Here is a 15,657-nt window from a genome sequence, read left to right as displayed (position 1 = left end):
TCAAATATTACTGTGACCACTTCCAGTCAGGTCAGTTCTTCTAGGACAATTGCTGAAGCTACTAGCATGCCAATCTCAATTCCTAGTGAAGGAAGCACTCCATTGACAAGTATGCCTCTCAACACCACGCCAGTGGCCAGTTCTGAGGCTAGCACCCTTTCAACAACCTCTGTTGACACGAGCAAACCTATCATCACTTCTACTGAAGCCACTTCACCTCCTACAATTGCTGAAGGTACCAGCAGGCCATCCTCACCTCTCAGTGAAGGAAGCAGTCCATTCACGAGTATACCTGTCAGCACCACACTTCAGGCCAGTTCTCAGGCTAGCACCCTTTCAACAACTCCTGTTGACACCAGCACACCCTTGACCATTTCAAGTGCAGCCAGTTCATCTCCTAGAACTTCTGAAGCTACCAGCATGCCAACCTCAACTCCTCGTGAAGGAAGCACTCCATTAACAAGTATGACAGTGGGCACCATGCAGGTGGCCAGTTCTGAGGCTAGCACCCTTTCAACTACTCCTGTTGACACCAGCACACCCTTGACCACTTCAACAGTAGCCAGTTCATCTCCTACAACTGCTGAAGGCACAAGCATGCCAACCTCAACTCCTAGTCAAGGAAGCACTCCATTAACAAGTATGACAGTGGGCACCACGCAGGTGGCAAGTTCTGAGGCTAGCACCTTTTCAACAACTCCTGTTGACTCCAGCACCCCTGTGATCACTTCTACTGAAGTCAGTTCATCTGCTACAACTGGTAAAGGTACCACCATGCCAACCTCACCTCCTAGTGAAGGAAGCAGTCCACTGACAAGTATGCCTGTCAGCACCACGCCATTGTCCAGTTCTGAGGCCAGCACGCATGGAACAAGTCCTGTTGACACCAGCATACCTGTGACCATTTCTACTGCAGCCAGTTCATCTCATTCAAGTGCTGAGGGTACCAGCATGGCAACCTCAACTCCTCGTGAAGGAAGCACTCCATTAACAAGTATGACAGTGGGCACCACGCAGGTGGCCAGTTCTGAGGCTAGCACCCTTTCAACAACTCCTGTTCACACCAGCACACCTGTGACCACTTCAACTGAAGCCAGTTCATCCTCTACAACTGCTGAAGGTACCAGCATGCCAACCTCAACTCTCAGTCATGGAAGCACTCCATTAAGAAGTATACCTGTCAGTACCACATTGCTGGCCAGTTCCGAGGTTGGCACTTTTGAAACCACTCCTGTTGACTTCAACACCCCTGTGACCACTTCTACTGAAGCCACTTCATCTGCTACAACTGGCAAAGGTACCAGCATGTCAACCTCATCTCCTAGTGAAGGAAGCACTCCAGTAACAAGTATGCCTGTCAGCACCACGCTGCTGGTCAATTCTGAGGCTAGCACCCTTTCAACAAGTCCTGTTGACACCAGCACACCTGTGACCACTTCAACTGAATCCAATTCTTCCCCTACAACTGCTGAAGTTACCAGCATACCAACCTCGACTCCTAGGCAAGGAAGCACTCCATTGACAAGTATACCTTTCAGCACCAGTCTGGCATCCAGTTTTGAGGCTAGCACCCTTTCAACAACTCCTGTTGACACCAGCACACCTGTCACTACTTCCTCTGAAGCCAGTCCATCTCCTGCAACTGCTGGAGGTACCAGCATGCCAATCTCACCTACCAGTGAGGGAATCACTCCATTGACAGGTATGCCTTTCGATACCACGCCAGTGGCCAGTTCTCGGCCTAGCACTCTTTCAACATCTCCTGTTAACACCGTCAGGCCTGTGACCACTTTTACTGAAGCTAATTCATCTCCTTCAAGTGCTGAAGGTACCAGCATGTCAACCTCAACTCCTACTGGAGAAAGCACTGGATTAACAAGTATTACTGTCAACCCCACGCCAGTGACCATTTCTGAGGCTAGCACCATTTCAACAACTCCTTTTGGCTCCGAAACTCTTGTTACCACTTCTAGTCAAGCCAGTTCATCTCCAGCAACTCTTCAGTTCACCACTATTCTTATGTCTACTCCAAGTGAAGGAAGCACTTTATTAACAACTATGCCCCTCAATAGCACACATGTCACCAGTTTCGAGGCTAGCACACCTTCCACACCTTCTGTTGACACCAGCACACCTGTGACTACTTCTACTCAGGCTAGTTCAACTCCTACAACTCCTGAACTTATCACCATGCCAATATCAACTCCTAGTGAAGGAAGCACTCCATTAACAATTATGCCTGTCAGTACCACATCGGTGACCCTTTCGGATCCTAGCACACCTTCAACACCTCCTGTTGACTCCAGCACACCTCTGACTACTTCTATCGAAGTCAGTTCATCTCCAACAATTCCTGAAAGTACCAGTATGCCAATCTCGACTCCTAGTGAAGGAAGCACTCCATTAACAACTATTCCTGAAAGCACCACACGTGTGACTAGTTCTGCGGGCAGCATGCATTCAACACCTTCTGTTGACAACAGCACACCTGTGACCACTACTACCCCAGTCGGTTCATCTCCTACAACTCCTGAAGGTACCAGCATGCCAATCTCGACTCCTAGTGAAGGAAGCACTCCATTAAAAACTCTTTCTGTTAGCACCACACATGTGACCAGTTCTGCGGGCAGCACGCTTTCAACACCTTCTGCTGACACCAGCACACCTGTGACAACTTCTATCCAAGCCAGTTCATCTGCTACAACTCCTGAAGGTACCAGTATTACAACCTCGACTCCTAGGGAAGGAAGCACTCCATTAACCACTATTCCTGTCAGTACCACACGTGTGACCAGTTCTGAGGGCAGCACCCGTTCAACACTTTCTGTAGACACCAGCACACCTCTCACCACTTCTACTCGCATCAGTTCATCTCCTACCACTCCTGAAGTCACCACCATGCCAAACTCAACTCCTAGAGTTCCAAGCACTCCATTAACAACTATTCCTGTCAGCACCACACGTGTGACCAGTTCTCAGGGTAGCACCCTTTCAACACCTTCTGTTGACACCAGCACACCTGTGACCACTTCTACACGAGTCAGTTCATCTCCTACAACTCCTGAAGTCACCACCATGCCAATCTCAACTCCTAGTCTACGAAGCACTCCAACAACGACTATTCCTGTCAGCACCACACGTGTGACCAGTTCTGAGGGCAGCACCCTTTCAACACCTTCTGTTGACACCAGCACACCTGTGACCACTTCTACCCAAGTCAGTTCATCTCCTACAACTCCTGAAGGTAACAGTATGGCAACCTCGACTCCTAGTGAAGGAAGCACTCCATTAACAACTATTCCTTTCAGCATCACACGTGTGACCAGTTCTGCGGGCAGCATGATTTCAACACCATCTGTTGGCACCAGCACACCTATGACCACTTCTACCCACGTCAGTTCATCTCCTACAAATCCTGAAGGTACCACTATGGCCACCTCAACTCCTAGTGAAGGAAGCACTCCATTAAAAACTATTCCTGTGAGCACCACACCTGTGGCCAGTTCTGCGGGCAGCACGCTTTCAACACCTTCTGTTGACACCAGCACACCTGTGACCACTTCTACCCAAGTCAGTTCATCTCCAACAACTCCTGAAGTTACCAGTATGGCAACCTCACCTCCTAGTGAAGGAAGCACTCCATTAACAACTATTTCTGTCACCACCACATGTGTGACCAGTTCTGAGGGCAGCACCCGTTCAACACCTTCTGTTGACACCAGCACACCTGTGACCACTTCGACCAGTGTCAGTTCATCTTCTACAACTCCTGCAGGTACCAGTATGGCAACCACTACTCCTAATGAAGGAAGCACTCCATTAACAACTATTGCTGTCAGTATCACACGTGTGACCAGTTCTGCAGGCAGCATGCTTTCAACACCTTCCGCTGACGTCAGCACACCTGTGAACACTTCTACCCAAGTCAGTTCATCTCCAACAACTCCTGAAGTCACCACCATGCCAAACTCTACTCCTACTGATGGAAGCACTCCATTAACAACTGTTCCTGTCAGCAGCACACGTGTGAGCAGTTCTGAGGGCAGCACCCTTTCAACACCTTCTGTTGACACCAGCACACCTGTGACCACTTCTATCCAAGTCAGTTCATCTGCTACAACTCCTGAAGGTACAAGTATTCCAACCTCGATTCCTAGTGAAGGAAGCACTCCATTAACAACTCTTCCTGTCAGCATTACACGTGTGACTAGTTCTGAGGGCAGTACCATTTCAACATTTTCTGTTGAAACCAGCACACCTGTGACTACTTCTACCCGAGTCAGTTCATCTCCTACAACTCCTGAAGTCACCACAATGCCAATCTCTACTCCTAGGGAAGGAAGCACTCCATTAACCACTATTCCGGTCAGCACCACACGTGTGAGCAGTTTTCAGGGTAGCACCCTTTCAACAACTTCTGTTGACACCACCGCACCTGTGACCATTTCTATCCAAGTCAGTTCATCTCCTACAACTCCTGAAGGTATCAGTATGCCAATCTTGACGCCTAGTGAAGGAAGCACTCCATTAACCACTATTCCGGTCCGCACCACACGTGTGATCAGTTCTGAGGGCAGCACCCTTTCAGCACCTTCTGTTGACACCAGCACACCTGTGACCACTTCTACACGAGTCAGTTCATCTCCTACCACTCCTGAAGTCACCACCATGCCAATCTCAACTCCTAGTCTACGAAGCACTCCATTAACGACTATTCCTGTCAGCACCATAACTGTGACCACTTCTGAGGGCAGCACGCTTTCAACCCCTTCTGTTGACACCAGCACACCTGTGACCACTTCTACCCAAGTCAGCTCATCTCCTACAACTTCTGAAGGTACCAGTATGGCAACCTCGACTCCTAGTGAAGGAAGCACTCCATTAACAACTATTCCTGTCAGAACCACACGTGTGACCAGTTCTGCGGGCAGCATGCTTTCATCAATTTCTGTTGACACCAGCACACCTGTGATTACTTCTATCCAAGTCAGTTCATCTGCTACAACTCCTGAAGGTACCAGTATTCCAACCTCGATTCCTAGTGAAGGAAGCACTCCATTAACAACTATTCCTGTCAGCACCACACGTGTGACCAGTTCTGAGGGCAGCACCCTTAAAATAACTTCTGTTGACACCAGGACACCTGTGACCACTTCTACCCAAGTCAGTTCATCTCCTACAACTCCTGAAGGTACTAGTATGGCCACCTCAACTCCTAGTGAAGGAAGCACTCCATTAACAACTATTCCTATGAGCACCACACCTGTGATCAGTTCTGAGGGCGGCACGCTTTCAACACCTTCTGTTGACACCAGAACACCTGTGACTACTTCTAACCAAGTCAGTTCATCTACTACAACTCCTGAAGGTACCAGTATTCCAACCTCGATTCCTAGTGAAGGAAGCACTCCATTAACAACTATTCCTGTCAGCACTACACGTGTGACCAGTTCTGAGGGCAGCACCCTTTCAACACTTTCTGTTGATACCACCACACCTGTGACCACTTCTACCCATGTCAGTTCATCTCCTACAACTCCTGAAGTCACCACCATGCCAATCTCTACTCCTAGTGAAGGAAGCACTCCATTAACCACTATTCCTGTCAGCACCACACGTGTGACCAGTTCTCAGGGTAGCACCCTTTCAACAGCTTCTGTTGACACCAGCACACCTGTGACCACTTCTACCCAAGTCAGTTCATCTCCTACAACTCCTGAAGGTACCAGTATGGCAACCTCAACTCCTAGTGAAAGAAGCACTCCATTAACAACTATTCCTGTCAGCACCACACGTGTGACCAGTTCTTCGGACAGCACGCTTTCATCACCTTCTGTTGACACGAGCACACCTGTGACTACTTCTATCCAAGTCATTTCATCTTCTACAAGTCCTGAAGGTACCAGTATTCCAACCTCGATTCCTAGTGAAGCGAGCACTCCATTAACAACTATTCCTGTCAGCACCACACATGTGACCAGTTCTGAGGGCAGCACCCTTTCAACAACTTCTGTTTACACCAGCACACCTGTGACCACTTCTACTCAAGTCAGTTCATCTCCTACAACTCCTGAGGGTACCAGTATGGCAACCTCGACTCCTAGTGAAGGAAGCACTCCATTAATAACTATTCCTGTCAGCACCACACGTGTGACCAGTTCTGCGGGCAGCATGCTTTCAACACCTTCTGTTGGCACCCGCACACCTCTGACCACTTCTACCCACGTCAGTTCATCTCCTACAACTCCTGAAGGTACCAGTATGGCCACCTCAACTCCTAGTGAAGGAAGCACTCCATTAACAACTATTCCTGTGAGCACCACACCTGTGACCAGTTCTGCGGGCAGCACGCTTTCAACACCTGTTAACACCAGCACACCTGTGACTACTTCTATCCAAGTCAGTTCATCTGCTACAACTCCTGAAGGTACCAGTATTCCAACCTCGATTCCTAGTGAAAGAAGCACTCCATTAACAACTATTCCTATCAGCACCACACGTGTGACCAGTTCTGAGGGCAGCACCCTTTCAACATTTTCTGTTCACACCACCACACCTGTGACCACTTCTACCCATGTCAGTTCATCTCCTACAACTCCTGAAGTCACCACCATGCCAATCTCTACTCCTACTGAAGGAAGCACTCCAATAACCACTATTCCTGTCAGCACCACACGTGTGACCAGTTCTCAGGGTAGCACCCTTTCAACACTTTCTGTTGACACCAGCACACCTGTGACCACTTCTACACGAGTCAGTTCATCTCCTACCACTCCTGAAGTCACCACCATGCCAATCTCAACTCCTAGTCTACGAAGCACTCCATTAACGACTATTCCTGTCAGCACCATAACTGTGACCAGTTCTGAGGGCAGCACGCTTTCAACCCCTTCTGTTGACACCAGCACACCTGTGACCACTTCTACCCAAGTCAGCTCATCTCCTACAACTTCTGAAGGTACCAGTATGGCAACCTCGACTCCTAGTGAAGGAAGCACTCCATTAACAACTATTCCTGTCAGCACCACACGTGTGACCAGTTCTGCGGGCAGCATGCTTTCATCAATTTCTGTTGACACCAGCACACCTGTGATTACTTCTATCCAAGTCAGTTCATCTGCTACAACTCCTGAAGGTACCAGTATTCCAACCTCGATTCCTAGTGAAGGAAGCACTCCATTAACAACTATTCCTGTCAGCACCACACGTGTGACCAGTTCTTCGGACAGCACGCTTTCATCACCTTCTGTTGACACGAGCACACCTGTGACTACTTCTATCCAAGTCATTTCATCTTCTACAAGTCCTGAAGGTACCAGTATTCCAACCTCGATTCCTAGTGAAGGAAGCACTCCATTAACAACTATTCCTGTCAGCACCACACATGTGACCAGTTCTGAGGGCAGCACCCTTTCAACAACTTCTGTTTACACCAGCACACCTGTGACCACTTCTACTCAAGTCAGTTCATCTCCTACAACTCCTGAGGGTACCAGTATGGCAACCTCGACTCCTAGTGAAGGAAGCACTCCATTAATAACTATTCCTGTCAGCACCACACGTGTGACCAGTTCTGCGGGCAGCATGCTTTCAACACCTTCTGTTGGCACCCGCACACCTCTGACCATTTCTACCCACGTCAGTTCATCTCCTACAACTCCTGAAGGTACCAGTATGGCCACCTCAACTCCTAGTGAAGGAAGCACTCCATTAACAACTATTCCTGTGAGCACCACACCTGTGACCAGTTCTGCGGGCAGCACGCTTTCAACACCTGTTAACACCAGCACACCTGTGACTACTTCTATCCAAGTCAGTTCATCTGCTACAACTCCTGAAGGTACCAGTATTCCAACCTCGATTCCTAGTGAAAGAAGCACTCCATTAACAACTATTCCTATCAGCACCACACGTGTGACCAGTTCTGAGGGCAGCACCCTTTCAACATTTTCTGTTCACACCACCACACCTGTGACCACTTCTACCCATGTCAGTTCATCTCCTACAACTCCTGAAGTCACCACCATGCCAATCTCTACTCCTACTGAAGGAAGCACTCCAATAACCACTATTCCTGTCAGCACCACACGTGTGACCAGTTCTCAGGGTAGCACCCTTTCAACACTTTCTGTTGACACCAGCACACCTGTGACCACTTCTACACGAGTCAGTTCATCTCCTACCACTCCTGAAGTCACCACCATGCCAATCTCAACTCCTAGTCTACGAAGCACTCCATTAACGACTATTCCTGTCAGCACCACACCTGTGACCAGTTCTGAGGGCAGCACCCTTTCAAACCCTTCTGTTGACACCAGCACACCTGTGACCACTTCTACCCAAGTCAGCTCATCTCCTACAACTCCTGAAGGTACCAGTATGGAAACCTCGACTCCTAGTGAAGGAAGCACTCCATTAACAGCTATTCCTGTCAGCACCACACGTGTGACCAGTTCTGCGGGCAGCATTTTTTCATCAACTTCTGTTGACACCAGCACACCTGTGATTACTTCTATCCAAGTCAGTTCATCTGCTACAACTCCTGAAGGTACCAGTATTCCAACGTCGATTCCTAGTGAAGGAAGCACTCCATTAACAACTATTCCTGTCAGCACCACACGTGTGACCAGTTCTGAGGGCAGAACCCTTAAAATAACTTCTGTTGACACCAGCACACCTGTCACCACTTCTACCCACGTCAGTTCATCTCCTACAACTCCTGAAGGTACCAGTATGGCAACCTCGACTCCTAGTGAAGGAAGCACTCCATTAACAACTATTCCTGTCAGCACCACACGTGTGACGAGTTCTGGGGACAGCATGCTTTCAACACCTTCTGTTGGCACCAGCACACCTGTGACCACTTCTACCCACATCAGTTCATCCCCTACAACTCCTGAAGGTACTAGTATGGCCACCTCAACTCCTAGTGAAGGAAGCACTCCATTAACAACTATTCCTATGAGCACCACACCTGTGACCAGTTCTGCGGGCAGCACGCTTTCAACACCTTCTGTTGACATCAGCACACCTGTGACTACTTCTATCCAAGTCAGTTCGTCTGCTACAACTCCTGAAGGTACCAGTATTCCAACCTCCATTCCTAGTGAAGGAAGCACTCCATTAACAACTATTCCTGTCAGCACCACACGTGTGACCAGTTCTGCGGGCAGCATGCTTTCAACACCTTCTGTTGGCACCAGCGCATCTGTGACCACTTCTACCCACGTCAGTTCATCTGGTACAACTCCTGAAGGTACCAGTATGGCCACCTCAACTCCTAGTGAAGGAAGCACTCCATTAACAACTATTCCTGCCAGCACCACACGTGTGACCAGTTCTGAGGGCAACACCCTTTCAACACTTTCTGTTGATACCACCACACCTGTGACCACTTCTACCCATGTCAGTTCATCTCCTACAACTCCTGAAGTCACCACCATGCCAATCTCTACTTCTAGTGAAGGAAGCACTCCATTGACCACTATTCCTGTCAGCACCACACGTGTGACCAGTTCTCAGGGTAGCACCCTTTCAACACCTTCTGTTGACACCAGCACACCTGTGACCACTTCTACACGAGTCAGTTCATCTCCTACCACTCCTAAAGTCACCACGATGCCAATCTCAACTCCTAGTCCACGAAGCACTCCATTAACCACTATTCCTGTCAGCACCACACGTGTGACCAGTTCAGAGGGCAGCACCCTTTCAACACCTTCTGTTGACACCAGCACACCTGTGACCACTTCTACCCAAGTCAGTTCATCTCCTACAACTCCTGAAGGTACCAGTATGGCAACCTCGACACCTAGTGAAGGAAGCACTCCATTAACAACTATTCCTGTCAGCACCACACGTGTGACCAGTTCTGCGGGCAGCAGGCTTTCATCACCTTCTTTTGACACCAGCACACCTGTGACTACTTCTATTCAAGTCATTTCATCTGCTACAACTCCTGAAAGTACCAGTATTCCAACCTCGATTCCTAGTGAAGGAAGCACTCCATTAACAACTATTCCTGTCAGCACCACACATGTGACCAGTTCTGAGGGCAGCACGCTTTCAACAACCTCTGTTTACACCAGCACACCTGTGACCACTTCAACTCAAGTCAGTTCATCTCCTACAACTCCTGAAGGTACCAGTATGGCAACCTCGACTCCTAGTGAAGGAAGCACTCCATTAATAACTATTCCTGTCAGCACCACACGTGTGACCAGTTCTGCGGGCAGCATGCTTTCAACACCTGCTGTTGGCACCCGCACACCTGTGACCAATTCTACCCACGTCAGTTCATCTCCTACAACTCCTGAAGGTACCAGTATGGCCACCTCAACTCCTAGTGAAGGAAGCACTCCATTAACAACTATTCCTGTGAGCACCACACCTGTGACCAGTTCTGCGGGCAGCACGCTTTCAACACCTTCTGTTGACACCAGCACACCTGTGACTACTTCTATCCAAGTCAGCTCATCTGCTACAACTCTTGAAGGTACCAGTATTCCAACCTCGATTCCTAGTGAAGGCAGCACTCCATTAACAACTATTCCTGTCAGCACCACACATGTGACCAGTTCTGAGGGCAGCAACCTTTCAACACTTTCTGTTGACACCACCACACCTTTGACCACTTCTACCCATGTCAGTTCATCTCCTACAACTCCTGAAGTCACCACCATGCCAATCTGTACTCCTAGTGAGGGAAGCACTCCATTAACCGCTATTCCTGTCAACACCACACGTGTGACCAGTTCTCAGGGTAGCACCCTTTCAACACTTTCTGTTGACACCAGCACACCTGTGACCACTTTTCCACGGGTCAGTTCATCTCCTACCACTCCTGAAGTCACCACCATGCCAATTTCAACTCCTAGTCTACGAAGCACTCCATTAACGACTATTCCTGTCAGCACCACACATGTGACCAGTTCTGAGGGCAGCACCCTTTCAACACCTTCTGTTGACACCAGCACACCTGTGACCACTTCTACCCAAGTCAGTTCATCTCCTACAACTCCTGAAGGTACCAGTATGGCAACCTCGACTCCTAGTGAAGGAAGCACGCCATTAACAAGTATTCCTGTCAGCACCACACGTGTGACCAGTTCTACGGGCAGCATGATTTCATCACCTTCTGTTGACACCAGCACACCTGTGATTACTTCTATCAAAGTCAGTTCATCTGCTACAACTCCTGAAGGTACCAGTATTCCAACCTCGATTCCTAGTGAAGGAAGCACTCCATTAACAACTATTCCTGTCAGCACCACACGTGTGACGAGTTCTGAGGGCAGCACCCTTAAAACAACTTCTGTTGACACCAGCACACCTGTGAACACTTCTACCCAAGTCAGTTCATCTCCTACAACACCTGAAGGTACCAGTATGGCAACCTCGACTCCTAGTGAAGGAAGCACTCCATTAACAACTATTCCTGTCAGCACCACACGTGTCACGAGTTCTGCGGGCAGCATGCTTTCAACAACTTCTGTTGGCACCAGCACACCTGTGACCACTTCTACCCACATCAGTTCATCTGCTACAACTCCTGAAGGTACCAGTATGGCCACCTCAACTCCTAGTGAAGGAAGCACTCCATTAACAACTATTCCTGTCAGCACCACACGTGTGACCAGTTCTGAGGGCAGCACCCTTTCAACATTTTCTATTGACACCACCACATCTGTGACTACTTCTACCCATGTCAGTTCACCTCCTACAACTCCTGAAGTCACCACCATGCCAATCTCTACTCCTAGTGAAGGAAGCACTCCATTAACCACTATTCCTGTCAGCACTACACGTGTGACCGGTTCTGAGGGCAGCACCCTTTCAACACTTTCTGTTGACACCACCACACCTGTGACCACTTCTACCCATGTCAGTTCATCTCCTACAACTCCTGAAATCACCACCATGCCAATCTCTACTCCTAGTGAAGGAAGCACTCCATTAACCACTATTCCTGTCAGCACCACAGGTGTGACCAGTTCTCAGCGTAGCACCCTTTCAACACCTTCTGTTGACACCAGCACACCTGTGACCACTTCTACACGAGTCAGTTCATCTCCTACCACTCGTGAAGTCACCACCATGCCAATATCTACTCCTAGTGAAGGAAGCACTCCATTAACAACTATTCCTGTGAGCACCATACCTGTGACCAGTTCTGCGGGCAGCACGCTTTCAACACCTTCTGCTGACACCAGCACACCTGTGACTACTTCTATCCAAGTCAGTTCATCTGCTATAACTCCTGAAGGTACCAGTATTCCAACCTCGATTCCTAGTGAAGGAAGCACTCCATTAACAACTATTCCTGTCAGCACCACACGTGTGGCCAGTTCTGAGGGCAGCACCTTTTCAGCAACTTCTGTTGACACCAGCACAACTGTGACCACTTCTACCCAAGTCAGTTCATCTCCTACAACTCCTGAAGGTACCAGTATGGCAACCTGGACTCCTAGTGAAGGAAGCACTCCATTAACAACTATTCCTGTCAGCACTACACGTGTGACCAGTTCTGAAGGCAGCACCCTTTCAGCAACTTCTGTTGACACCAGCACACCTGTGACTGCTTCTACTCAAGTCAGTTCATCTCCTACAACTCCTGAAGGTACCAGTATGGCAACCTCGACTCCTAGTGAAGGAAGCACTCCATTAACAACTATTCCGGTCAGCACCACACCTGTGACCAGTTCCCTGGGAAGTATGTTTTCAACTCCTTCTGTTGGCACCAGCACACCTGTGACCACTTCTACCCACGTCAGTTCATCTCCTACAACTCCTGAAGGTACCAGTATGGCCACCTCAACTGCTAGTGAAGGAAGAACTCCATTAACAACTAATCCTCTGAGCACCACACCTGTGGCCAGTTCTGCGGGCAGCACGCTTTCAACATCTTCTGTTGACACCAGCACACCTGTGACTACTTCTATCCAAGTCAGTTCATCTGCTACAACTCCTGAAGGTACCAGTGTTCCAACCTCCATTCCTAGTGAAGGAAGCACTCCATTAACAACTATTCCTGTCAGCACCACAAGTGTGACCAGTTGTGAGGGCAGCACCCTTTCAACATTTTCTATTGACACCACCACATCTGTGACTACTTCTACCCATGTCAGTTCACCTCCTACAACTCCTGAAGTCACCACCATGCCAATCTCTACTCCTAGTGAAGGAAGCACTCCATTAACCACTATTCCTGTCAGCACCACACGTGTGACCAGTTCTCAGGGTAGCACCCTTTCAACACCTTCTGTTGACACCAGCACACCTGTGACCACTTCTACACGAGTCAGTTCATCTCCTACAACTCCTGAAGGTACCAGTATGGCAACCTCGACTCCTAGTGAAGTAAGCACTCCATTTACAACTATTCCTGTCAGCACCACACGTGTGACCAGTTCTGGGGGCAGCATGCTTTCAACACCTTCTGTTGACACCAGCACACCTGTGAGCACTTCTACCCAAGTCAGTTTATCTCCTATAGCTCCTGAAGGTACCAGGATGGCAACCTCGACTGCTAGTGAAGGAAGCACTCCATTAACAGCTATTCCTGTCAGCACCACACGTGTGACCAGTTCTGCTGGCCGCACGCTTTCATCACCTTCTGTTGACACCAGCACACCTGTGACTACTTCTATCCAAGTCAGTTCATCTGCTACAACTCCTGAAGGTACCAGTATTCCAACCTCGATTCCTAGTGAAGGAAGCACTCCATTAACAACTATTCCTATCAGCACCACACTTGTGACCAGTTCTGAGGCCAGCACCCTTTCAACACTTTCTGTTGACAGCACCACACCTGTGACCACTTCTACCCATGTCAGTTCATCTCCTACAACTCCTGAAGTCACCATCATGCCAATCTCTACTCCTAGTGAAGGAAGCACTCCATTAACCACTATACCTGTCAGCACCACACGTGTGACCAGTTCTCAGGGTAGCACCCTTTCAACACCTTCTGTTGACACCAGCACACCTGTGACCACTTCTACTCGAGTCAGTTCATCTCCTACCACTCCTGAAGTCACCACCATGCCAATCTCAAAGCCTAGTCTACGAAGCACTCTATTAACGACTATTCCTGTCAGCACCACACGTGTGACCAGTTCTGAGGGCAGCACCCTTTCAACACCTTCTGTTGACACCAGCACACCTGTGACCACTTCTACCCATGTCAGTTCATCTCCTACAACTCCTGAAGGTACCAGTATGGCCACCTCAACACCTAGTGAAGGAAGCACTCCATTAACAACTATTCCTGTGAGCACTACACCTGTGACCAGTTCTGCTGGCAACACGCTTTCAACACCTTCTGTTGACACCAGCACACCTGTGACAACTTCTATCCAAGTCAGTTCATCTGCTACAACTCCTGGAGGTACCAGTATTCCAACCTCCATTCCTAGTGAAGGAAGCACTCCATTAACAACTATTCCTGTCAGCACCACACATGTGACCAGTTCTGAGGGCAGCACCCTTTCAACACTTTCTGTTGACACCACCACACCTGTGACCACTTCTACCCATGTCAGTTCATCTCCTATAACTCCTGAAGTCACCACCATGCCAATCTCTACTCCTAGTGAAGGAAGCACTCCATTAACCACTATTCCTGTCAGCACCACACGTGTGACCAGTTCTCAGGGTAGCACCGTTTCAACACCTTCTGTTGACACCAGCACACCTGTGACCACTTCTACACGAGTCAGTTCATCTCCTACCACTCCTGAAGTCACCACCATGCCAATCTCTACTCTTATTGAAGGAAGCACTCCATTAACAACTTTTCCTGTGAGCACCATACCTGTGACGAGTTCTGCGGGTAGCACGCTTTCAACACCTTCTGCTGACACCAGCACACCTGTGACTACTTCTGTCCAAGTCAGTTCATCTGCTACAACTCCTGAAGGTACCAGTATTCCAACCTCGATTCCTAGTGAAGGAAGCACTCCATTAACAACTATTCCTGTCAGCACCACACGTGTGGCCAGTTCTGAGGGCAGCACCTTTTCAGCAACTTCTGTTGACACCAGCACACCTGTGACCACTTCTACCCAAGTCAGTTCATCTCCTACAACTCCTGAAGGTACCAGTTTGGCAACCTCGACTCCTAGTGAAGGAAGCACTCCATTAACAACTATTCCTGTCAGCACTACACGTGTGACCAGTTCTGAAGGCAGCACCCTTTCAGCAACTTCTGTGGACACCAGCACACCTGTGACCGCTTCTACTCATGTCAGTTCACCTCCTACAACTCCTGAAGGTACCAGTATGGCAACCTCAACTCGTACTGAAGGAAGCACTCCACTAACAACTATTCCGGTCAGCACCACACCTGTGACCAGTTCTCCGGGCAGTATGTTTTCAACACCTTCTGTTGGCACCAGCACACCTGTGACCACTTCTACCCACGTCAGTTCATCTCCTACAACTCCTGAAGGTACCAGTATGGCCACCTCGACTGCTAGTGAAGGAAGCACTCCATTAACAACTATTCCTGTGAGCACCACACCTGTGACCAGTTCTGCGGGCAGCACGCTTTCAACATCTTCTGTTGACACCAGCACACCTGTGACTACTTCTATCCAAGTCAGTTCATCTGCTACAACTCTTGAAGGTACCAGTGTTCCAACCTCGATTCCTAGT

General features: G+C 49.0%; 1 protein-coding gene across 1 annotated transcript; it reads left to right on the top strand.

The window, feature by feature from the left end:
• Window positions 1-465: 465 nt before the first annotated feature.
• On the top strand, window positions 466-3,803 carry LOC140710590 (uncharacterized). Its single transcript, XM_073012617.1, has 2 exons — window positions 466-1,473; window positions 3,723-3,803. The coding sequence occupies exons 1-2, from the start codon at window positions 466-468 to the stop codon at window positions 3,801-3,803; spliced, it is 1,089 nt and encodes a 362-aa protein (XP_072868718.1).
• Window positions 3,804-15,657: the final 11,854 nt, after the last annotated feature.

Source organism: Chlorocebus sabaeus, chromosome 28 (genome assembly GCF_047675955.1).
Source record: "Chlorocebus sabaeus isolate Y175 chromosome 28, mChlSab1.0.hap1, whole genome shotgun sequence".
Taxonomy (NCBI): domain Eukaryota; kingdom Metazoa; phylum Chordata; class Mammalia; order Primates; family Cercopithecidae; genus Chlorocebus; species Chlorocebus sabaeus.
The sequence above is the reverse complement of the archived record's forward strand: the minus strand, read 5'-3'. Positions and strand labels throughout refer to the sequence as shown.